Source organism: Narcine bancroftii, chromosome 6 (assembly GCF_036971445.1).
Source record: "Narcine bancroftii isolate sNarBan1 chromosome 6, sNarBan1.hap1, whole genome shotgun sequence".
NCBI classification, from domain to species: domain Eukaryota; kingdom Metazoa; phylum Chordata; class Chondrichthyes; order Torpediniformes; family Narcinidae; genus Narcine; species Narcine bancroftii.
The window spans coordinates 51946934-51971778 of NC_091474.1; the positions used below are offsets into that span (position 1 = coordinate 51946934).

The 24845-nt window shown below is 47.9% G+C and overlaps 1 protein-coding gene across 2 annotated transcripts in view; it reads right to left on the minus strand.

Moving 5' to 3' along the window:
• The window catches only part of spns2 (SPNS lysolipid transporter 2, sphingosine-1-phosphate), a 101297-nt gene that overhangs the window by 24846 nt on the left and 51606 nt on the right, over positions 1 to 24845 (minus strand). For both annotated transcript variants that reach the window (XM_069884984.1, XM_069884985.1), the window contains 6 exons: positions 14560 to 14696; positions 7053 to 7204; positions 5772 to 5838; positions 3034 to 3176; positions 1835 to 1987; positions 51 to 240 (listed from right to left, as the gene is read on the minus strand). In XM_069884984.1, the coding sequence (XP_069741085.1) occupies positions 51 to 240; positions 1835 to 1987; positions 3034 to 3176; positions 5772 to 5838; positions 7053 to 7204; positions 14560 to 14696 (842 nt within the window). The remainder of the gene's footprint in view (positions 1 to 50; positions 241 to 1834; positions 1988 to 3033; positions 3177 to 5771; positions 5839 to 7052; positions 7205 to 14559; positions 14697 to 24845) is intronic.

Genomic DNA, 24845 nt, shown 5'->3' on the forward strand with positions numbered 1-24845 from the left:
TGTGAGGCATTTGTGTAGCACTGGGTGGAGAGAGTGTGCGATGTACTCACATAGGCTGCCACAATGTTGAAGCGGGCAAACACGAAGATGAGGCTGATGAATATGGATGAGCTGAGCATTCCAAATGCACAGACCAGGGGGTCGGCTCTTGGGCTCCTTGTCCTGTACCAGCGCGTGGCTGCCACACCCACGATCAGTCCCAGGAACCCGGTGACACAGGTTATCGCTCCAAATATCAGGCTACGAGAGGAAGAGTGGTTGGGTCACGTTAACAATGCTTTGGCACAAACCGCCACTGGCAAAAGGTCAAAAAGGTCCCTGGATGTCAACAAACTGAAGAGGAAGCTCCTATCCCATGTCAAGATGTGGAGCTGGGAGGTACAAACCAGAGGACAAGGGATAAGGGTGAAAGGAGAAAAGTTTAGGGGGAGCATGAGGGGGAACATCTTCACAGAGAGTGGTGGGAGTGTGGCACCAGCTGAAGTGGTGAATTTTAATTTTAACATTTAAGAGGAATTTGGACAGGTTCATGGATGGGAGGGGTATGGAGGGATATGGATGGTGCAGGTCGGTGGGACTAGGCAAAAAATGGTTTGGCAGACTAGAAGGGCTGAAGGGGCCTGTTTCTCTGCTGTAATGTTCTATGGTCAACTTCAGTCAAAAGATGGTGCACAGTCACCTGCATAAAAAGTTTGGGGGAGGGATGTTTCGAATGGCAGAGCAGACCCGATGGGCTGAATGGCTTAATTCTGCTCTGAATGTATCTGTGATAGGGTAAGAACAGGGTTGCCATGGGGATAAACTGCATGGTCATCTGGTCAAATTGAGTAAATAGGGGCTGTTAGAGTGCGATAACACAGATAACGTGGCATGGTGTGTGGGAGATTGCAGAGCTATGCACCACATCCTGACAGTCAGATTCACTCAAGAGAGCAAAACTGAGCCAATAACACAGATGGGCAGCTTATATACACTCTGATATGGTCAGGGAAAGCAAGTCTGCAGCTGTACAACTTGATATTGAGTGTGGCCAGTATGGAGATGAAGGGCTTTGAGCTTGCGATGGGCCTTGTTACCACAGAGGTCAGAGTGGGAGCGAGGTGGAGAAGGTCAGTGAAGGCCTTCTATGTGAAACATTCGCTGTTTTGCTCCCCACAGAGGCCACCTGACCTGCCGAGTGTTCCAGCGCCTGCAAGTTTCCTGATTCTCCACACCGCTATTCGTGCGTGCAGAGACGTGGGCAGTGGGAGGAGCTTATGGAGGTTTGAGGGGGGGTGGGTGTCCTGGGCAAAGAGGGAGAGAGGCACTCCATAAGCCTCTCTGCATCTTGGCATGGGCAGAGACTACATGTCCCCGAGGTTCTCAGGCCCAATGCCTGACACCATCCTTGGTGGCACAATTAGCATTGTGGTAAGCACAACGCTATTACAGTGGGTTTGAATCCCACGCTGTCTGTAAGGAGTTTTCCCTGGGGGCTCTGATTTCCTTCTATGGTTTGAAATGTACCTGGGGTTGTAGGTTAATTGGATGTAATTTGGCAACATGGACTCGTGGGCTGAAAGGGCCTGTTACCGTGTTGTATGTGTAAATATAAAATTCACGATTAATGGACACTGATGCCAGCTGGCCCAAAAGTACCCATAGGCCAGTAAGCCTCAGCCAAGAAATAAACAAGAAACCCAGATCTTTCCAGCATTCCAGGGGAGGGATGTGAAGGCAATAGCCCCGTGGAGGCAGCCTATCTGGTTACTAACACCTGCCCAAAATTGGGGAATCTCCACGTGATTGGACCCCCCCCCCCCCCACCCCTACCCTGCCTCCATGGCAGCCCTACCTGTCTCGTCCGCTGCAAGGCTCCACAGTGCAGGGCTCAATGTTCTTCTGCACCACCTCTGCACGGAACAGGTAGAGAGGGATCCACACACCCAGCACACCGGTGGCAAATGACACGGAGGCAGATGCCAGGGTGGAGAAAACAAAGCTTGGGCTGCAAGAGAGAGGCAGAAAAGGGGGAGGGGGGTTAGTGGCTGATGGATGATGCCAACGTCTCTGCGGCCTCTGGTTAGGAGGAGATGTTTCCCCAACCTCAACACTTCACAAAGGGCTCCACAAACACACAACATCCATCTCCCATATGGGGAACACAGCAGCAACAGTGCACAGCAAGATCCCACAATGTCATGTGAGTGAGAGAGAGAGAGAGCTTATTGCCATCTACACAAGTATTACATTCAGATACAGTCTTAAGCCTATCTAGTCCATGCCAGACTATTATTCTGCCTAGTCCCATTGACCTGCACCAAGACCATGGCCCTCGACAACCCCACCCATGCAGGTATCTGTCCAAATTTATCTTTAATGTCGAAATCAAGCCCTCATTCACCACTTCAGCTGGCAGCTCGTTCCATGCCCCCACCACTCTCTACATGAATTAGTTCCGCCAAAACTTTTCCCCTTTCACCCCAAACCCATTTCTCACCCAACCTCAGTGGAAAAAGCCACTTAATCGAAACCCTTAACACTTGTACACCTCTATCAAATCTCCCCTCATTCTTCTACACTCCAGGGAATAAAATCCTAACCTGTTTAACCTTTCCCTGTAACTCAGTTCCTGAAGTCCGGGCAACATCCTAGTAAATCCTCTCTTTCAATCTTATTCAGAGTGGCATTGAAATTTCATACAATACAAGACAAACCAACTACAACAGTGAACATGAAATTAGCTCAATATGTTGACAACCAGAGGCTTTGCTGTTGTTTGTGGGGTAAATATTAAGCGAGACATCTGGGAGAACTCCGCTGTTCCTCAAGTGCAGTAAAATCCAATAATCTAGCCAGGCTGGTGGATTTTCCAGACTATTGGATGTTACTTCACTGCACACTGGCACATATTTAATTCACTTTGTCTATGATATGCAATGAGTTCTTCAGGGAAACAGGCGGAGCATGGAGAACAAGGCCTAAGGGAACACAGAAAATGCCAGCCAGGATTCTCAAGCAATTGGACAGCAAATTGTCAATGCAGCCCCTTACATCTTCATGACGGCCTTCATGTCTTTACTCCAGGATGTGCTGGCCCTCAGCTGGACCTGATGCTGGTCAGCAGCTCCTCTCTTCGGCTCTGGCACCAGGAGCATGATGAGACTACCAGCTGCAAAGCCCATGGCCGGAGTCACCTGTTGGTCCCCGAGACAAGAAGAGAATGCCGATTAAACCAGGGGAACAGTTGGCGATGAGAAGGACAGGCACGGCATGGAGCACGGAATGCCATGCCCCTGGGAGGCACCGGCCTTCGCGGTCCCTCGGCCAGGAATTACCCCGTCATCCCCTGGAGTGTGTACTACACCAAAATGTCTCTACGTTCTCAACCAGATATCCAGCCTTGCTCACCACACAAAATGGGTTTTAATTAAACTGGCACTCGCTGAACCCAGAAAATAAATAAAAGACTTCCCAGCAAATATAGTTTGTACATTGCTATAAAACCACATGCACGCGTGCACACACACACACACACACAGTTTGTATGTGTAACACAGCAACATGCAGTAAAAATGTTGCTATTGATGGGATTCTCCTTCTCCTTCTCTTCTTGGACGAGTGGGTTCTCCTTCTGTGCCCTTACATGTAAGTTGACAAATTTTGTGCAGTGATTACATGACTGAAAATAAATTGTAAAGAGGCCAATTGAATCAGATCGAGACCCCACAAGATCAATGACCACTGGTGCGACCGCACCAGGAGTATGGCCAACAGCACTGGTCTCCTTGTTTATAGAGGATTCACTGATTCTGCAGGCAGCTCATGGTGGGTTCACCAGGTTGTAGGTTGGCTGGGTTGGGCCTGTGCTTGTGGAGTTTAGAAGAATAAGACTTGACCTTGTCCAGAGGTCACAGAATTTGAGTGAGATTGATAGGGGAGTAGGGGATGGCGCAATGTGCCCTCTTGTCATGAAACCTGGATAATAGTGGCATAGTTAAGACAAGAGGCAAGTGGAGGGGTGGGCAAGTGAAGTAACTGGGTGAAGGGATGGGGTGAGTTGCGAGGGGGGGAGTGGGGAAATAGGTTGATAGGAGGTGAGGGTTGGGGTGTGGGGACATTGAGCGAGGGGGTGTAGTGAGGTGAGGGAATGAGGTGACAGGACAGGATAGGGGGGTTGGGGAATGGGGATGTGATGCGAATGGGGGGGTTGGGGGAGTGGAGTGAGTAGGGGGTGAGGGAAAAGGGCAAATGGGGAAATTTAGTGAGTGGTGAATAGGTCTGGGGGTGTAGGTGGTGGGGTCAGTGGGCTGAGTGAGGGTTGTATGGGGAGTGGGGGAAGGGGGCACAGAGGGTGATGGGGCAAGTGTGAATAGGAGGTGGAGTACGTGAATGGGTGTGGGCTGGGGAGTGAGGGAGGGGAGATTGGGGGAGGGAAGAATAGACCATGGAGAGGTGGGTGGGGGGGGAGTGGGGCCAGTGGTAGGGTGGAATGTTGGGAGGAAGCTCCTTCACCTGGGGAGCCAGGTGTCGAATCATCCAGCATAATTTTACCACATGAAACCACCCCCTCCCATCTGCAACAGTGCAGCACACCCCTCCAGCCACAGTGCATCACTCCCAGAGCCCACGTTGTAAAATCAGCCGAGATCAGGGCAAGAGGCACCACAATGAGAATTAATGCTGCTCAATGACTGAGGGATGAGATGGACACCATTTGTGCGATGGAGAAGGGGGACTCTCACTGAAGACATGAGCTGTTGTCACACCTTCAGCGTGCTGAGAGGGTTTGATATTGTATTCAGCCTTGTTACAAACTGGGGCTATTACTTGAGATGCCTGCATCCTGCAAATTAATCAAATAAAAAGTGGTTCACATCTCGTTCACATGTGGCACCGAGTACCTTACTGAAGCAAAGGAACTCGGTGATCTGCCGAAATGAACAACATTCACATTGGTAAACCCACAGCAGTTATCACTGTGTCAGGCAGATGTAGGATATGAAAAGGTGCAGAATAGGATCAGCTACGTGGCAGCTGAACTTTACCCACTGCATAATCGGTACCCGACAGTCAAACTCCCTGACATTCATCCATTACAGAGGTGCAGCCATTCCCCACATCCAGATGTGTGTCTGTGTGTTCACACATTTGTGTGTGCATGTATGCAAGTATGTATGCTTGTGTGTGCATGCACATGTGTATGTGTATGTACATTCATGCTTGTGTGTGCATGCATGTAGGCATGTGTGCATGCACGTGTGTATGTACGCATGTGTGTGTGTATGTATGTGTATGCGAGTGTGTGAGTGCATAAATGCTTGTGTGTGTGCATGCATGTGCCTGCGTGAATCAGATGCAATTTTGGAATCAAAACCAAAAAAGTGCTTGCTCTGTATGTGGATTTGACCCTCATTATATCTGACAGTGCAGAAATCATACCATCCTGCATGAGCTCCCAGTGATCCCTTCACCTCTCCCCGTCCCTGCTCTTTCTCCATGGCTCTGCCAAAACTCCAAAGCCTCACCGTTTCTCATCAGCTGTGCACTGAACTAATCCCCAGCAGAGTTGGCCTCCTTTAGAAGCAGCTTCCCTGTCATTACACGGAGAACAGAGAGAAAAGTAGAGCCACAATTCCACCTGGACACGACCCCATCTCCAACTAAACCTACATGCCAGAAATGTAGGTTGGCTCGAGTGCACAGATCACCAGCAGGAACACTTCTCGAATTCGGAACCAAGCACTGCCCAATCAACAACTAGGGGCACGTCGCAGGAGGTGACCTCTTACCCGGAGTGCCCAGTGCCAGTCTCCAGAAGCCTGTGTCATGCTGGACCCCAGGATGTATCCAAGCCCGCTGTAAAGGAGAGAAGAGTTTCGATCATCACAGAGCAGTGACGGCCCCACGCCTGCTCTCACTCCAAACTCCACCCTCCCGCAGTAACTGGGAGTCCCTCCCAGTGGACAACTGACCCGCCTCTCCCATCACGTGGGCAACTCACTTTTTCGGCCCCATCCGCTCAGACCAGCTCACAGGACCACAGGGAGATCCGACTGAAGTGCAGCACACACATGTGCCAAGAAACTCAGCAGGTCACACAGCATTCGTAGGAGGTAAAGAGACACCACTGCTTCGGGCCTGGGGCCTTCTTCATACCCGATGGATGCTACATGACTTGCTCAGTTTGTCTCATAATTTCCAATTACTTTCACTGCATCACGTCCTGATTGATTAGTGCTTCTCATATGTTGGTGTTTCTGCCACTTTCCACCAATTTTTATTAGATGTGGAACACGGTGTTCTTTCTTCAAGAAAATGTCTTTGGATAGGGGGAGCAGGTCAAGGGTAGGTCGGGGCACTCTCCAACCAGACAGCATTAATGTCAATCTGTTTCCTTTCCTCCAGCCCCCCACCCCCTTCCCTTCCCTCTCCACTCAGAGCTACCATCTCCCCCAATCACTTCTTGGCTGCTTTCTCTTCTACCCTTTCACCTGGAAACTCCTGTGCCCTCTTGCACGTTAGAGCTCCTCCCTCTGCCCCATCTCCCCTTCTCTCCGCTCATCCACCACCCCCCTTCCCCACCCCAACCTGTTTATTCAGGAACCTGTCTACTTTTGCTTATACCTGATGAAGGTCTCAGGCCCAAAATAGTAGTCACCCTCTACTCCCTGTGGATGCCGTGTGACCTGCTGAGTTTCTCCAGCGCCTGCAAACTTTCTGGTTTAACTCTGACTGTTTTAAGTACTGTTGACTGGTGAGCAGGACAATAGATGCCCGTCTGGAGATGGTTTCAGAATTTGGAGAGCCTCAGGAAGGGGGAATTGGAAGTGATGCCGCTGCATTGCGAGGGGCCTAAATTGGTCATCAATATGGTCACACAGTCCTGGGTGTTACTGCCCCACAGCATTGTCCTCAAATTGCTTCGGGAGGCTCTGAATGGCACAACTTCCATCAAAATAGGGGACAACAGCAGCTGATGGGGGAAAGGTCACCCCCATTCCTGTGGGAGGGGTTTCTAACCCAGACGATGAACCCGAGGCTGATGGGGAAGGTCAAAGCATGGAGCGTACCTTCCCAATGGGATAGCGAAGTAGAAGAAGGAGAGCATGCAGGTCCTGGTGTCTTTGGTGAACAGGTCAGCGATGATGGTGGGAGCAATTGTGGAATAACTGGCTTCTCCGAAGCCCACCAGACCCCTCGAAATGAGGAACATCCAGAAGTTCTGGGGAATGAGTACAAGAGAAAGGCAAGGTGAAGGCCATGCAGTGATCAAATACTCTCCACAGTTGCAAATGACTACATTCTTCCCCCCAGAATCCCAACCGTCTGTCCCCTGGGAGTTGTGCAGCACAGAAACAGGTCCCTCTCATCCTCTCTGACCCACAAGTCTTCCTGAGCAAGTTTAATTTGCCTGCGTTAGGCCATATCCTTCTGAACCATGGCATAGGAATCAGCGCAACACCGTAACAGTGCCAGCGATTGGGACTGGGGTTCAAATCCTGCGCTGTCTGTTCTCCCCATGCCTGCTTGGGTTTTCCCCAAGGGTTCTGGTTTCCTCCCACCATTTGAAACTTACTGGAGGTTGTGGGTCAATTGGGTGACATGGACAAAATGGCCTGTAACCGTGCTGTTTGTCAAAAATTAAAATTTAACCTTACCCATCCATAAAGATCACAAAAACAGCAGATTCCAGAATCTGGCTGAACCAGAGAGAAAGTAGAGGGACTCAATGGGTCAGCCAGCCTCTGTGGAGGGAAATGGACACCAATAAGAATGAAGGGTTGCGACCCAAAATGTTGACTGGCCTCCTCTCTCCACAGATGTTGCCTGCCCCACAGAGCTCCTCCACGTTCTCTGTTCACCTTCCTATCTGTATACCTGTTCAATGGTCGTATTGTGCTGGTCTCTGGCAGCTTGTTCCACATCCCACTGTTCTTGTGAGAAAAACCTGCCCCTCAGGTCCTCTTGGAATCTGTTCCCCTTTCATTTTAATCCTGTGTCCTCTAGTTTTAGGCTTCCTTACCCCAAAGAACAGACTGTGACCCTTACAATTTTGGAAACTTCTCTATGGCCACCCCTTGGTCGCTCCAGGGCAAAGATCCCAACCCATCCAGTCTCAAGCCCTTCTAACCTTGTGAATCATTTTTGCACCCTCTCTAGCTCATTCACAGCCTTAGATAAACTCTGGAGACCTTGCAACCTGAACAACCTTCACCAAGATCTGCTCAATGTACAAGTTGTTTGTGTAGGAGCAGGAAGATAGATAAGGGGTTGAGGAATTCCTAGTATGTGGTTAAGATTAACTTTCTTCTTTCTTCTCTTTGGCTTGGCTTCGGCAAATTTTTTGGACCTCTTTTTTGGGCCAAAAAACGTGGAGTCAATTTTTACACAGGTCAAACTTCTGTCCTCGGTAAGTACCTGCGCCATTCAAAATGTCAGGAGCTCAGATGGGTGGGCGGGCGGAGCGATGGAAGTTCAGATGGGAGGTACATTGGGGGAGGCACCGCAGTCAGGATGGCCACAAGAGTGTTGGGGGTTTGGATGGGCCAGCAGCCAGGAGAGAGGACATACAATGGGCAGGTGACCGGGGCAAGGATCTGCAGCCGGGAGCTCAGATGGGTGGCCATCTGGTGGGTGATTGGCCAGGGTGAGGATCCGCTGTAGGGGCATCAGAAGCTCTGGTAAGTGGATGGCTGGAGGCATCAGGTGCTCCAGAGGGCAGGTGGGGGGGGGTGAGCGGGGAAGCATCAGGAGCTCCAGTAGGTGGGCGGCATCAGGAGCTCCAGTAGGAGGATGGCCCGGGTATCAGAAGCTCCAGTAGGAGGGCACCTGGGCGTTGTGAGCTCCCGTAGGCAGGTGGGTGGGGAAAGGGTCCATTGCTGGGGCATCTAGTCGGAGCCAAAAATAGGAAGGGTTGACTTTCACGTGGGTCATACAAGATCACTCAGTTTTTGGGCGGTGGGTTGACTATTACACAGAAATAGTAATAGCATTTGTCATTGAGAAGGGATCTTCTATGAACAGGTCACCTCCAACATTCACACAATTTAGAGAGTGCAGGATTATAATGAAAGAAAGGTCAACTAGCACTAACAAGGGCAGAACAACAGCACTGTCGTGGGGTTCATTCAGGAGCCTGATGGGTGGGGGGAAGTTTACTGGTGGGTGTTTTCACACTCTTGAGCCTTCACCCCAATGAGAGGAGGGAATGGGGAGTGATGGCTCCTTCAGTAGGTTGGCTGCCTTTCCTAGGCAATGGGAGATGTGGATGAGGTCCATGGAGGGACGTTTGCGTGATGTTCTGTGCTGAATTCACCACCTTCTGAGGTTTCTTCCCATATTGAGCAGAGCAACTCCTGTCCCAGGCTGTGATGCATCCAGTAAGCGTGCTCTCTATGGTTACCCTGTAGAAATGGTTGAGCAAAGGCCCATCAAACCTCCTCGGTCTTCTGAGAAAGCAGAAGGCATTCAAATCGATGTGCTTGCTCCGGGCTTTCTCTTCTTATTTGGCAGGTTAGGAAACAGAAGTAGAAAAGTGGGTTTCATAGATTAGATTCTAAAAAGGGTAGCACATACATGTTGGGCTGAAGAGCCTCCTGTGCTACAGGGTTCAAAGGTTCCACATAGGTCTGAGATTCAGTCTCATTATTAACATGATGACAATTCAACTTAATTCTTGCAATGTTAACGACTGTTATCACTGTTCTCTAGTGATAAAATCCCTACAGATGATTTTAATCTATAATTAGATTTGCTTGGCTTAGGTTTTGTGTCAGAAATACTCCTGTTTGATTATTTGGTACAAGGAAATGCCTGTGGGTAAAGAGAGCTTTTCAGAATTTTTTTTTAATGGGGACTGTCTTTGATGGGGGAAGGGGAGAGAAAGCACTTTTTGTGTGTTAAGAGATGAGGTCAGGATTTTCTGATGGAATGTGTCGGTTCTCAAACCTCATAATAAATGTCATGGAGGATGTCACTAAATGCAAGACCAAATATAGGGTGAGATGATCTCACAGAGAAATATTACAAGGGGAATAGTTCAGGTGAACGTAGAGAATCTTTTGCCCAGAGTAGGGAACTCAGTAACCAGAGGATGTGTGCTTAAGGTGATGGTTGGGGGGGGAGAGAGATTTAACAGGAACCTTTTGTTCCCCCATATGGAGCAGGCCACCAGAGGAGTGGTTGAGGTAGATACTATTGCAATATTTAAGAAAACTGTAGACAGGTGCATGAACAAGATGGTTTTAGAGGGATGAGGGCCAAGTGTGGCTGGGACATTTTTGTCGGCGTGGGCATGTTGAGGGGCATGTTGCCCCTCAGTGTTCAGGGGGCAAACAAAGCTCTGCTGAAGCAGTGCCAGGAAGGGGAGGATCGACCGTAATGAATGCACAGCCATTTCACCCATCCTTTACGGATGGGTGAAGGGAATTCCCTTGGGAAACAGATTGGCAGAATGGATATGGTGACAAGTCTGTTTGCACTTTGAACTAGAACTTTTGCCATTACGATAAAACTTGGCAAGTGGGAAGGAGTTGGCAAAGCATCGAATAGTTGAAGATAATTACAGGTATTCTTGATATAACCATAACAACAAATGGCGTTGAAAAAAACACCTTCAGCCCAGTAAAATATTCTGTCCTTCCCATTAGCGTGTTTGATTCCAAGCCTCAGAAGATTCATTTAGGTGTAACATTGAAAATGCTTTGTGTTTAGAGGCTTGTTAAATGGGAGATAGTCAGGGAAGTGAGGGCCTGCACCCTGGAAACTGGGGGCACAGCTGCCATCAGGGGTGGGGGGGGGGGGGGGTCGCCATTATATTCAGCGATACACAGGAGAAGCGTCTACAACTCTTACAGCAGAGTCTCAGAGGTTCAGAGAGTTGGAGATGTGGAGAGCAGAGGGATGCAGCAATTTGAAGATTGTAAAAGCAAGGTGCTATCAGATGTGGAGCAGTAGAAATAATTCCAATGTTTCTCTGTCCGCGTTTATTGCCTCTCCCATTTTCGTAGCATTCTCTTTTATTTTCTTATTTCAAATTTCTAGCAACTCCTGCAACTAACAGTTGGAGCAATGTCTCCCTCTGTTCCTCTTCTTGCTTTCTATCCCCCTCCCCCAGACACTCCAGCTCTCTTTAACAAGAGGATCACAAAGACTGCAGGCGTAGGCTAGAGTCAGGCAGCATCCGTGGACAGAAAAGGTCAGTCAACATTTCACCTCAGGGCCCTTTCTCGGGTCTTGTCCTTCCCCTTTTCATAATCCAACATCTGTCTCGAAATAGGGTCCTGGCCTGAAACATTCACTAGCCATGGATGCTGCCTGAGTCCGTTGCTCTCCTAGCTGTTTGCCTTTAACAAAGACGTTGCTCCGTAAGCCAGCTTGACTCTTTGTCATCCAGTTCTCGTGGTTTTTCACCCTCTCGCTGACATCCCCTTCCTCCTCTCTGCAATACCTCAACTCTGTTCAGCCTCCATGTGCCCTGATCCCCATGTCACCAGCACGTGGAGAAGGGGAAGGGAGGACGTTCTCATTATCACTACAAGAGATCACATGGAGGCCTATGCAAAGTGTTCCTCTAATTGGCCTGTATGAAGCACAGATGAGATTTCATCGGCTGCCTCAAAGTAGTAATCCACGCGATGGCAAACTCTCTCACCCCCAAGACGTGCACAGAGAGCAGCCACGTCTGCAATGTACTAAATCACATCAGAAACTGATTCCAGCTTTCCCTCCCTGAAGAAGCAAGTATTCTTTGTGTACCGAGATGCTATTAGGCACATCTGGGTGGCGTGTCATATTGAAAGAGAGAGGAGGAGCTCATCAAGATTTTAACAGCACATACCCTTCAAATGCAGGAAGACCCAGCTTGATACATGAAAACAATTTCAAAGCTCAAAGCCTTCCTAACGGCTGAGCACTAATCTTTAAGGAAAATCAGTGGAGACAGGGATTTGTGATACTGTTATACTAAACCCTTGGCTACATCCCCACCCACTTTGATTCATTTATTTGATGCTTCTATTTCCTTTCCAATTAGTTTTCCCATTCATGCTCCAATACCTCATCTCCATATCCAGTGTCTGCAATGGCTGCCAACAGATTCAGTCCCCTCTGCGCTCACTTTTTATGGTTCAGGCAAAATGGTCGATTTGCAGAAGAAAAGCATGATGTTTTGAAGATTTATTGGGGGAATATTTCACCATCAGCAACACACAGAAGGCCAAGCAGAATGGAGATCGTTTTGACTGTGGTGACAGCCTCACTAAAACCTCTTACTTCACAGGATGCAGCCAGAAACAAAAACCACTATAGCACACCAAGCAGGTCCTTCGGCCCATCCAGCCCGTGCCAAACTATTACCTTGTCCAAACTAGTGCCTTGTCCCACTGACCTGCATCTGGACCATAACCTCTGTACTCCTCCCATCCAGGTACCCATCCATGTGGCAGGCTGCTGGCAACTAGAGGCAAGGAACCCGTGGAAGCTATGGGCCACTGGTGACTGCTTTCGGGAGACTCAGCATGGGCTACAGGCTGCTGGAGTCTGGCCCAAGCTGGCCGGAGGGGTACCAGGTATTGGAACTGGGATGTGAGGAGATGCTGAAAGGTCCCTGACCGTTTCAGAGGTTCGGATCTGGAGCTTGGGTCATTAGTAGTTTGGACTGGACCCTGTGGGGGCTGCAGAACCACTGGAGGTGAATCTATGGACACTCAGTGACTCTGGGGGGGTGGGGGGGAGGGGGACTCTCTTTTGCTTCTCTCTCTCTCTCTGTAAGAGGCACTCAGTCAATTCCTGCCAGTAGCGAATCTGTCTGCCTTGCAGCAGGTAAAAAGAAATTTCATGTAATTGGAGACTGTTTTGTTACTATGACAAAAAATAGAATCCTGAACATTCACCATTTTTACTGACAGCTCGTTCTGCACTCCCACCACTCTGTGTGTGAAGACGTTCCCCTCATGTTCCCTTTAAACGTTAATTTTTCACCCTTACACATGTCAGCCAGTCCTTGTCTCATCCAACCTCAGTGAAAAAAGCCTGCTATACCCCATCATTTTATATACCTCCCCCATTTCTCTGATGCTCCTGGGAAGTAAGTCCTCATCTACAAGAATCCAGAATGCTATCCATTTCGTGGGGTATTGTCTCCCCTATTTAAACATTTAAAACACTCAATCACTCTCTTGGACGTGGATCTGTCCTAAGGGTAAAGGTTTTTGGTTGCAAATTAAACTGTTTTTGGAACGGATATTAAAAGTGAATTTACCTTTTGACCCATTGTTGTTTTTATTAGGGCTATATTAAGTTGACAGCTTTAAGATTGAGATTGACTATGTATCAAATTGAATTTGTGCGTTTGTTTCTGGCTCTTTCTATAAAGTGTTTAGATATTACATGGAAATCTGATTCGGTTTTAGGTATGAAAAGATGGCACAATGAAATGAAAGCCTAATTTCCTTTAGAAAAGATTACATATAATTTAAGAGATAAATATTTTTTCTTTACTAAAGTTTGGAGTCCTTATTTGAAAATTATTGGTGCTAAAATTTGACCTCTTGGTCCACTCCAATCGATACCACCGTTCTTGCAGCTAAAAAGTGTAAATGTGATTGTACTAGATGATAATCTCCTTTTTCTTTCTTTGTAGGTGGGGAAGGGAGGAGGGAGGATATTAGTGGGGAGGTTGGGGGGGTGGGTTTTTTTAATATAAATAACTAATCACACTAGGTCTGTATTAATGTGTAGTAATTCATGTTATGTTATGTGATTTTAAATTTTAAATAAAATATTTTTTTAAAATCACTCTTAGAATTAGGAGAGCTGGGCGATATTGGGTGTGTGGAAAAGTACAGAAGGGTAGGTCATGCATGGTGGAGTCGGCTCATGGTCTATTACCTAGGTCTTTCTCAACTGCTCATAACCAAGGTGAGAGCAATAACTTTGAGAGGAGGGGAATTAACAAAGCCCCAGCTGCCAATCGCTCACCCACTCCTGAAAGAACCATGGTGCCGAGGACACCAGGATCAGCCACTTTGCTTCTAGCCCTCTATGGTCAAATATCGTAGAGCTGAGGGGTTGAGAGCAATGCACAAACGTCAGCACAGTTGGCGTAGTGGTTAGCACCACGCCTTTACAGTGCCAGCGATCGAGACTAGGGTTCGTATCCCGCACTGTCTGAAAGGGGTTTATACGTTCTCCCCATGTCTGCATGGACTTTCCCCAGGGGGCTCTGGTTTCCTCCCACCATTCAAAAAACGTACCAGTGGTCAGTGTAGGTCAATTGGGCAGCATAGGTTCGAGGCCTGAAAGGCCCTGTTACCGTGCTGCGTCTAAATTTAAATTTAATGCACTGGAGAAACCATAGGAAGTAATCAAGCCTTTTGGGCCTGGGACCTTTCATTTCTGAGTAAGTGCCCAGGCCCAAAATATCAGTTACTTTTTGCTTCCTGTGGATGCTACGTGACCTGCTAAATTGGGCATTGCAAGTGAACAGGAATCCACAGCTTCAGATGCAGGGCCAGGAGCTGGCCTTAACCAGAAGGGGAGGCCCTGTTCTTTTAAGCAAAAGGTACTGGTACCTACCGGTTTAGTGATGAAGGAGCTGGAGAGCGTGACTGCTGACCAGAAGAAGATGCCGCAGCTCAGGATGAACTTCCTGTTGAAGCGGTCGCCGAGGAAACCGAAGATTGGCGTGGCCACCATGAAACTGCAGATGAAAACTTGAGAAAAGAGAAAGGTACATAAAATGAGTTTTACTCGGTGACTGCAGGAAGCATGGGCCGTCAATGAATGTCGCGCCGCAACAATTACCCAGAAGTTCATTCCCCCCCCCCCCCCCTCAGGTGTATCCATGAGGTGAGGTGTTCTTTACATTTGCACCTGACTTCAGCGTGTTGGTGGGGAAGGCAGAAGCTAGATAGATTGGTGTGGATGTGCTCCACAAAAGAGCAGTTTCGCATGCAGTGCACAAATGTGCTGGAAAAAAGCAGCAGGTCACACAGCATACGGAGGAAGTAATGGGTAACCAACGTTTCAGCCCTGGGTCTTTCATCGTGACCTGCGGCATTTCACCGGCACGTTTGTGCATCACACTTGATCCCAGCATCTGCAGAGCTTCTTGTTTGGAACCTCGAACTTCAATGTGGATAAATGCGAGGTTATCTTACCTCAAAAGAACAGGAAAGAGGACTATTATCTAAATGGTAACTGTTTAGGAAAAGGGATCCAACTGCACGAAAACCAACAAGGTCGGGTCAGATACAGCAATGAGCTCTCTGAACCCTTCTCCATTAACAATGGCGTGAAGCAAGGCTGTGTTCTCGCACCAACCCTCTTTTCAATCTTCTTCAGCATGATGCTGAACCAAGCCATGAAAGACCCCAACAATGAAGACGCTGTTTACATCCGGTACTGCACGGATGGCAGTCTCTTCAATCTGAAGCGCCTGCAAGCTCACACCAAGACACAAGAGAAACTTGTCCGTGAACTACTCTTTGCAGATGATGCCGCTTTAGTTGCCCATTCAGAGCCAGCTCTTCAGCGCTTGACGTCCTGCTTTGCGGAAACTGCCAAAATGTTTGGCCTGGAAGTCAGCCTGAAGAAAACTGAGGTCCTCCATCAGCCAGCTCCCCACCATGACTACCAGCCCCCCCACATCTCCATCGGGCACACAAAACTCAAAACGGTCAACCAGTTTACCTATCTCGGCTGCACCATTTCATCAGATGCAAGGATCGACAATGAGATAGACAACAGACTCGCCAAGGCAAATAGCGCCTTTGGAAGACTACACAAAAGAGTCTGGAAAAACAACCAACTGAAAAACCTCACAAAGATAAGCGTATACAGAGCCGTTGTCATACCCACACTCCTGTTCGGCTCCGAATCATGGGTCCTCTACCGGCACCACCTACGGCTCCTAGAACGCTTCCACCAGCGTTGTCTCCGCTCCATCCTCAACATCCATTGGAGCGCTTACACCCCTAACGTCGAAGTACTCGAGATGGCAGAGGTCGACAGCATCGAGTCCACGCTGCTGAAGATCCAGCTGCGCTGGATGGGTCACGTCTCCAGAATGGAGGACCATCGCCTTCCCAAGATCGTGTTATATGGCGAGCTCTCCACTGGCCACCGTGACAGAGGTGCACCAAAGAAAAGGTACAAGGACTGCCTAAAGAAATCTCTTGGTGCCTGCCACATTGACCACCGCCAGTGGGCTGATAACGCCTCAAACCGTGCATCTTGGCGCCTCACAGTTTGGCGGGCAGCAACCTCCTTTGAAGAAGACCGCAGAGCCCACCTCACTGACAAAAGGCAAAGGAGGAAAAACCCAACACCCAACCCCAACCAACCAATTTTCCCTTGCAACCGCTGCAATCGTGTCTGCCTGTCCCGCATCGGACTTGTCAGCCACAAACGAGCCTGCAGCTGACGTGGACTTTTTTACCCCCTCCATAAATCTTCGTCCGCGAAGCCAAGCCAAAGAGGAAAAGGGAGATGCAGCGAGACTTGGGTGTTGCTGTGTATCAGTCATTGAAAGTGAGCCTGCAGATGGTGAGGAGGACGAATGCTATGTTGGCATTCATAGCGAGAAGATTTGAGTACAGGAGTAGGGAGATCCTGCTGCAGCTGTACAGGGCCTTGGTGAGACCACACCTGGAGTACCACGTGCAGTTTTGGACTCCTTATCTGAGAAAGGACTTCCTCGCCATAGATTCACTAGTCTGATACCAGGGATGGAAGGACTTGGATATGAAGAAAGGTTGGATAGACTAGGCTTATATTCTCTGAAATTTAGAAGATTGAGGGAGGATCTTATAGAAACATAAAATTCTTAAGGGTTTAGACAGACTAGACGCAAGAAGGTTGTTTTCAATGCTGGGAAAAGGATAAGGGGGAAGTTTTTCAGGACTGAGATGAGGAAAATTTTCTTCTCTCAGAGGGTGGTGCATCTGTGGAATTCTTCCCCTTAGGAAGTAGTTGAGGCCGGTTCCTTGTCAATATTTAAGAGTAGGTTAGATTTGGCCCTTGTGGCTAAGGGGATCAGGAGGTATGGGGAGAAGGCAAAAATCGGGTACTGATCAGCCACGATCATACTGAATGGCAATGTAGGCTTGAAGGGCCAAATGGCCTGCTCCTGCACCTATTTTCTATGTTTCTAGCACAGTACAGGCCCCTCAGCCCTCGATATTGTGCCAATCCACGTATTCCTTAAAAAAATACTAAACCCTCCCAACCCCATTACCCTCTATTTTTCTTCCATCCATGTGCCTGTCTAAGAGTTTCTTAAATGTCCCTAATGTTTCAGCCTCCACCACCCAGGCATTCCAGACCCCCACAGCTCTCTGTGTAAAAAAACTTCACTTTATGCAATCGTCCTCTAGTGTCTGCTGATCCTGCCCTAGGGAAAAGGCGCTGGCTGTCCACCCAATCTATGCCTCTCATAATCTTGCAGGCCTCTTTTAAGCCTCCTCTCATCCTTCTTAACCCAAAACAGTTGCCTTGACTACTCTTAGCCCTGCCGACGACGAACGTTGTGAGCACCAGAGATGTGATGCTAATTTTTTTTTTTTTTTTTTTAAAAAGGTGCTGGAGCTCACCAAACACGATAACAAGGAGGTGCTAGAGCAGCCCCTTCCCCACCCCCCCCCCCCCCCAGAGGTGCCGGAGCAGCGCTCCGTTGAGTCCCAGCAGCATTGCACCCCTGTCAGCTACAACAGATGAGGTTGGAGCAACTGCATGGCAATCTCTGCCTCTCCTGGAAGGGTCGTTTCAGGAGGCTGGTGAGGGAGGAGCTGTTTGAAACTACCATGTCAGGCTTCTGAAGAAGAGATCACCCCTCATTCTTCTAAGCCCAAGAGAAGACAGCCGCGCTCACCAGCCCAGGAACCCACTCTTGCTACCATTCCTCGATCTCAAGCACATCCTTCATTAGACGTGAATACCTTATTCCAGAAGATGCCTCTCTAGAGCAAAGATGTCTCTATTCAAGCACTCCGGCTTGCCCTAACACCATTTCAACTATGATAAGGAGACCGAGGTCTCTCTGAGCACCAACACTACACATTCCCTCACGGTTTGAAAGAAAAAGGCAAACTTCTCCTTTCAGGTTTATCGTCACTAAACTACTGTAAAGTAGATCCAGGATCCACTTTTCCTGAATTCTGAAGATTTTCCTAATCCGCTAACTAACTGTTGTTTGGCAGCAAACCTTTCCTGTTGGCCACATGCAATCTTTAACTTCCAACGATTGCCACAGCTGGACCTTTGTTCCTGTTGGTTCTTTTGCCTGAGAAAGGTGTGAGTGTATTTACATGTAAAGAATGTACTAATTCATTAACGTTGGTCATTGATCACAAATGTTGTCTTTTTAATGTACTTCCCACAGCCACACAGATCTCAGACTCTTTTTAGTTCTAGGACCATGCTATCAAATTGAATGAAACTGCTACCAACTTGTATATAAAGTCTATTGTGATTGCTAATTATTGTTTATATTTTGGTTAATCGTTGTTTTAACTTCAGAGTTCCTGAGGATCTGTGTCCCAAAATAGGACCTCAGAAATAGCATGCAGAGTATATAAAAACAGAAGGGCATTGGGACCAGGGACAAGGTCTTCAGCCAGTCACACAGTGACTTGATGGGATGCTGACAATGTGCATTTAATGTCATACACGCAAGTATAATGTATTGATGCACTGAAATTCTTACTTGCAGCTACACCGGTATAAAAAGTACATGACCAATATGTATAAAATTGCCACTTAGAGAAAAGGACAAATATTCACCAATGTAATTAGTGCAAAAACTAAAATTGACGTGGAAAATTGGTGTGAGCGAGGTTGAGTGTGAGAGAGGGAACGAAAGAGAAACTGTTGCAGGGAGAGGAGGAAGGTGTGAGGGAAAGGGGGAGAGTGTGAGACAGGGAGGGTGTGAGGGTCTGAGAGAAAGAGAGAATGTGAGTGAGAGAGGGTCTGAAAAGGACGTGAGAGAGTATAATGAAAGTGAGGGTGAGGGGGAGGGAGGGAGGGGGAGATATGAAATTTGATCTTTTGATGTAATTTTACACTTGGACAAGTGTTTAGATGTTCAGAGCTTCAGAAGGCAACTATAATTGTCAGTGACTGATGGACCTGTTCTACTGGCAAGGCATTAAAAGGTGTCACTGGAGGTTCCCCTAGAGATAGGTGGTCCCAGGACAGATGTGCATACCCTGTCGATCAAAGGTCAGCCTGACTTACGTGCTCACATTATTGTGATACATCATTCAGCCAACCGAAATCTGAACGTGGAGTTCCATCAATGCCCAGCTGCAAATGAGCAATGTGTAACGATGGGGCTCCATAGGAAACACATTTATTTCACTAACATGCTGCCTTCTGCTCACAGCTGGTGATGCAACCTGAGCTCTCCAATGTCATGGCAGTCACCATTACAAAGTCACATGCTATGGGTTGGAGCCACATCTGAGGCAATAGTGAGGGTTTGAGACCACTCACTTTCTCGCTAGCACAGCTGCCAACCCCACGGGCACCCTAACTTCTCATCGTTGTCAGGAAGAACGTTCTCCTCAAACTCAAGCAGGGACTTGCTTAAGGGCTCTTACTTCCTTCTCTCTCTGTATTGCACAGTTGTTTATATTTTTATTTATAAGTTTTACGCTGGGTAGTTATTTTTTTTTGCCCTACATGGTAATTTTGCCTCGCCTGCAGGAACAAGCATCTCAGGGTTGTACGTGATGTACGTACTCTGACAATAAATCTGAAATTGGATTCAAAGTGCCCTGACAAGGTCCAAGTGACACGGAGGCAGTAAGATCCAAGATAACTTTTGGATATCACAAGGAATATCCCAAGAATTAAAGAATTATCATATGAAAAATGTTTGACAGTTTTATCCTGTACTTGTTGAAATTTAGGAGAATGAGGGGGAATTTCATTGAAACATTTTGAATGTTGAAAGACCATAAGAGAAAATCACTAGAGTCTCCCTTCCCCTCCTCCCCATTGACGAGTTCTACCGGGATAATTGTTTGAAGAGTCATTGAGGACCCCTTCCACCCCACACATAGTATCTTTCAGCTGCTCCTGGTGAGGAAGAGATACAGGAGGATCAGAGCCAGCACCACCAGGCTGAGGAACTGCTTTTTCCCAAGGGCAGTGAGAATGCTGAATGACCATAGGAACTGCTCACACACCCCCACCACCCTCTATCAACTCCATCCATTGCCTCAGGGAAGCAGCCAACATATTAAAGGGTCTGTCCCAGCCCGGTTACACTCTCTTCTCCCCTCTCCTGTTGGGCAGAAGATGGCGTAGTTTGAAAACAGACACCTCCAGATTCAAGGACAGTGTCTTTGCTGCTGTTATCTGACTCTTGAATGGACCTCCCATTTATACAAGGGGATGCCTTGCACTGTTTAACTGTACATTTGGAGCTCCTGACAACAGGTACTAATGAGGGAGCCCCTTTAATGCCAAGAGATGAAACCTGGAAGCAGGCCCTTTGGCCCATTGTGTCTGTGCTGACCACCAACACCCCTTTGACACATCTGCAGATTCAAGGATTCTTTCCTGCTGCCATTAAAATGGAGTTCTCATTAGCACATGCCCTGCATGTTTTAACTGTACTTTTTTATGCTACACCCTCCACTTCTGTTGTGACATAATATTTCTATCCTTGCCATAGTATGCAAAAGAAAGCCTTTCACCAAATCTCAGTACACATGGCAATGAACAATTCCATTCAGCACTGTGGGGCATGGCGATGTCACATATCCAATTGGAAGCCTCCTACTGCCGTGTGAAATTATTGCTACGTGACCTCAACTGCATCATTGGGGTGTTGCACTAGGAAATGTGTACGTGGGAGCTGGTGCATGATGGTTTTATGCTGGGCAGTTCCCAATCAACAAGGCCTTCATCCATTAACCATCCATCAACTTGTGCAAAGCTTTAACGGGGAGAGATCTGCAGTCGCACGATAAAGAATGGTTCCTCTAAGCACATCAGTCGAACGATCAGCCAGATTTTGGTCCCGACATGGACCGAGGCAGTGGTGTTGGGGGAAAACAGGAAACAAACTCTGTAACTTTTGCCAAGATTTCCTTCCCATGTTTACACTGCACTGGCATTCCAGAATGGTGCACAGGAAAGTAACAAGATTAGGAGCAGACACCGCTGAATAAAGTCTGGCTGTTACTGAGGTGCTGCAATCAATTTGTTAACACTGAAGAGTGATCAAAAAAAAAAATGGGAGCCACATCCCTTTGTGACAGAGCAGCTGCCTGGAACTCCTGGGGGCTTACCCTATACCCAGAGTGTCCCATAACTGCAGTTTGTCCAGGTTGGTTACAGTGACTTATGGGAACTGCATTCAGAAAAGGGGGCTGAAGTCAGGCGAGGGGATTAGATAATGAAGAGGGACTGCAGATTCTGGGAGAATGGAGGAACTCAGCCAGTCAGGCAGTCTCTGTCGAGAGCAAGGGATAGTAGAGGTTTCTGACCGAGGCCCCCTCATCGAGACTGGCAAGGAAGAGAACAGAAGCTTGAAAGAAAGGACGGGAGAGGGGGAGGAGCACAAGGTGACAGGTGTGGTCCTACCACTATGTATACAGATGCATGTATGTACTGTATGGGATGGCCCACCCCCTGAACCTGTGACTCCTCCCTCCAAGATATCCCCATAAAGCCTGTTATGCCAAACCCCTCCCTCAGTACCTGCCTTGGAACCAGGCCTGCAACATGCAACCTGTGTTGACACTTTAAGGTGATTAAAGTCTATTAATCATAACTCTGATTGATGGTGGCTGATTGGTAGTACAATTTAATCACCTTAAAGTGTCAGCACAGCTTGCAATGTTGCTGGCTCAGTTCCAAGTCAGGTACTGAGGGAAGGGTTTGGGCATAACAGCCTTTATGGAGATATCTGGGAGGGAGGAGTCACAGGTTCAGGGATGGGCCGGCCCATACACCACATATATACATCTATACTCATAAGCCGCTTTCAGGTGGTATCACCGGGAGAATGCAGCTCCGGGGCTGGCTACAGGTGTGTGCAAAGCAACATTCAGGTGGCAGCACTGAAGGTGCTGTTCTGGCACCTGAGAGGTCCACAGCGGGGAGAGGTGCCATGGAGCAAATGCCGGCTCCTGTCGACTATGGCTGTAGTCCAGCCTGCTTTCAGGTGCCTCGGGGGAGCGCTCGGAAGCGGAGAATGCACTGACCCAAGGAGGGTTGGGTAAGTACTCCTCAGGTCAGGGTTCTCCCCTTTCAGGTGGCCTCCCAACAGCTGCATTCGGGTATTTTAGGTGGCTTTACGTTGGGGTATCCTGGCCACCTGAAAGCGGCAAATAGTGGTAGCACCACATTTTGGCTGAGGGTGGGGGGGGGTGTGGAAAGGAGAAATGGGATTAATGTAAGAAGCTCAGAGGTGATAGAAAGGAAGATGCCCTCTAAACAGAAGGGACCAATGATAAACTGATTCCTTTGAAACAGAATCCAGGATTAAGTGGAGGCAGTGGTGCTTTTTCAGGAAGGTAGCAACTGTTCAGGGTTGATAACCTACGGGGGCAGACCAAAGATTGTTGGAGGAGGAACAACAGCATGGTCTGGAATTTCCAACTTGGAAGAGTGGTGGAAGCAGATTTAATAATAATCTACTGGGAACTGAATATTTACTGAAAAGGTTAAATAAAGCAAGGGTTGGTCTTTCAAGAATTTGGACAGAACAAAGAACTGGAAGCTGCTCTGTACAGGATCCAGTTATTCTGTCTCACAAACCAAGTGGGAAGGTTTCCATCTCAGAGAACGAGCAGCCCAGAGCCTTTAAGTGAATTGTGGGCCAGATTGCTTTGCTTTGACCCATGAGTGACAACTAGGTAAGAATCTGAAGTGATGTTGAAGATTCTGACAGGGTAGATGCTGGAGAATCTGCAACCAGGAGGCAAAATCCCTGGACAGCGATCGGCCATTTGGAATTAACCATTATACACAAATGCCCCAGAACTCTTACTTGCTGCAGCCAACCAACAAAAAAAACTACAATAATACACATTAAATTAAAAAGAGATAACAAAATGAAAGGATAATTAATAAATATCACCGGGTGCCGAAGTGCTAGAAGAAAGGTGGCACTGTAGTGGCCACATGTGGAGACACGATCGGGCCCGCGAAATGGCTGACAAACACAGCGACCGTGCAGACCTGGGGTTGATGTCTGCACGCCGAGAAGATGGGGGAACTTTGGCAGGAATGCCAGCCAATCCCAGCACTCCGATGATGCAGGGCATTGACCTCGGAGCCTGGGACCTACACAAGTACGACGGCCAGTGCAATAAACCAGCCTAGTTTTCCAAGGCTGCGGTGGGCGTGTTGTTCTTCTCCACACTCGCGTAGCGCGAGCGCCACAGCACTACAATTAAGGCAAGGATACAGTTCCTTTTGCAGGAAATCTTTGCAAGTTTCTATAGGTGACCACTCAGTCATGTTCAATCAAGACCCAGTTCAAGAGAGTTTTAGATTCTAAAGGAATTGGCCAACAGGATGATGAACATTGCACATTTGGGAGACAGGAGGAGACTTGATCTTATTGAAAGGTGCAGCAAGCTCCCCAGTCTTAATGCTCCACTTCTGCTCACTGAACCCCCTTGGTTCACGAAGTACAGAGTGGAGTAATGGAAGGAAGCTTGTGGCAAGCACCAGGAAAGACGGCATGGTTAGCGCAACACTAATACAGCACCAGCAATCCAGGTTCAAATCCGGCACTGTCTGTTGGGAGTTTGTACCCTCTCCCTGCGTCCGTGTGCACTGGTTTCCTCCCACATTCCAAAGTAGGTTAATTGGTCACATGGGTATATTTGGGCAGCACAGCTCATGGGCTGGAATGGGGTATGGATCTTTAATTTTTAGGATTGTTTCAGTGTTATATTAAATTTGCATAAAGTAATTGGAAAATATTTGGATAACCAGAGTGACAGATGAATTATTAACGGGTTTAATCAATTCTAAGACCAGAAGAAATATGGACGAAATTGATTCATTCAGCCCATCGAATCTTCCCCGCCAATCCATTGTGGCTGATTTAAATTTTCATTTTTTTAATTTAGATTTTAAAAATGTAAACAAACAGCACTGTAACCTGCTGTCAATTACACCACACCCCAGGTATGTTTCGAACAGTGGGAGGAAATCTGAACCCCCAGGGAAAATTCACAGGGAGAAGGTACCAACTCCTTGCAGACAGTGTGGGGTTTGACTCCTGGTCCTGATCGCTGGCGCTGTAACATCATTGTGCTAACCGCTATGCTAACTGTGCCCCCCATTTACTATCCTTTTCAGCCCCATTGTCCTGGCTTCTTCTGTAACCCTTGATTCCTACCTTCCTCTGTCTTAAATGCCCCAAATATCCACAGCAATAAATTCCATAAATCCAACACCCTCTGGGTAAAGAAATCCTAATGGTCAGCATAAACATTTGTTTGGAAAGGCACAGGTTAATCTGGGGCACTGCAAGATTCTTGTAAACTTCTACAGGTGGACCGTGGAGAGCATTCTGACCACTTTCATCACTGCCTGGTAAAGAGGCACTAACTCTTAGGACAAGAATAAACTCCAGAGGGCTGTTAACTCAGCCTGTGACACCAGACTTCACTCCATCGAGGACATCTACATGAGGCAGTATCTTAAGAAAGCAGCCTTTATCCTCAAAGACCCCACCACCCAGGCCATGCCCTCTTCACTCTGCTACCATCGTGAAAAAGGTACAGGAGCCTAAAGACGAGCGCTCAGCGGCACAAGGACAGCTTCTACCCCGCTGCCATCAGATTCCTGAATAATCAATGAACCAAAAACACTGCCTTACATTTCGT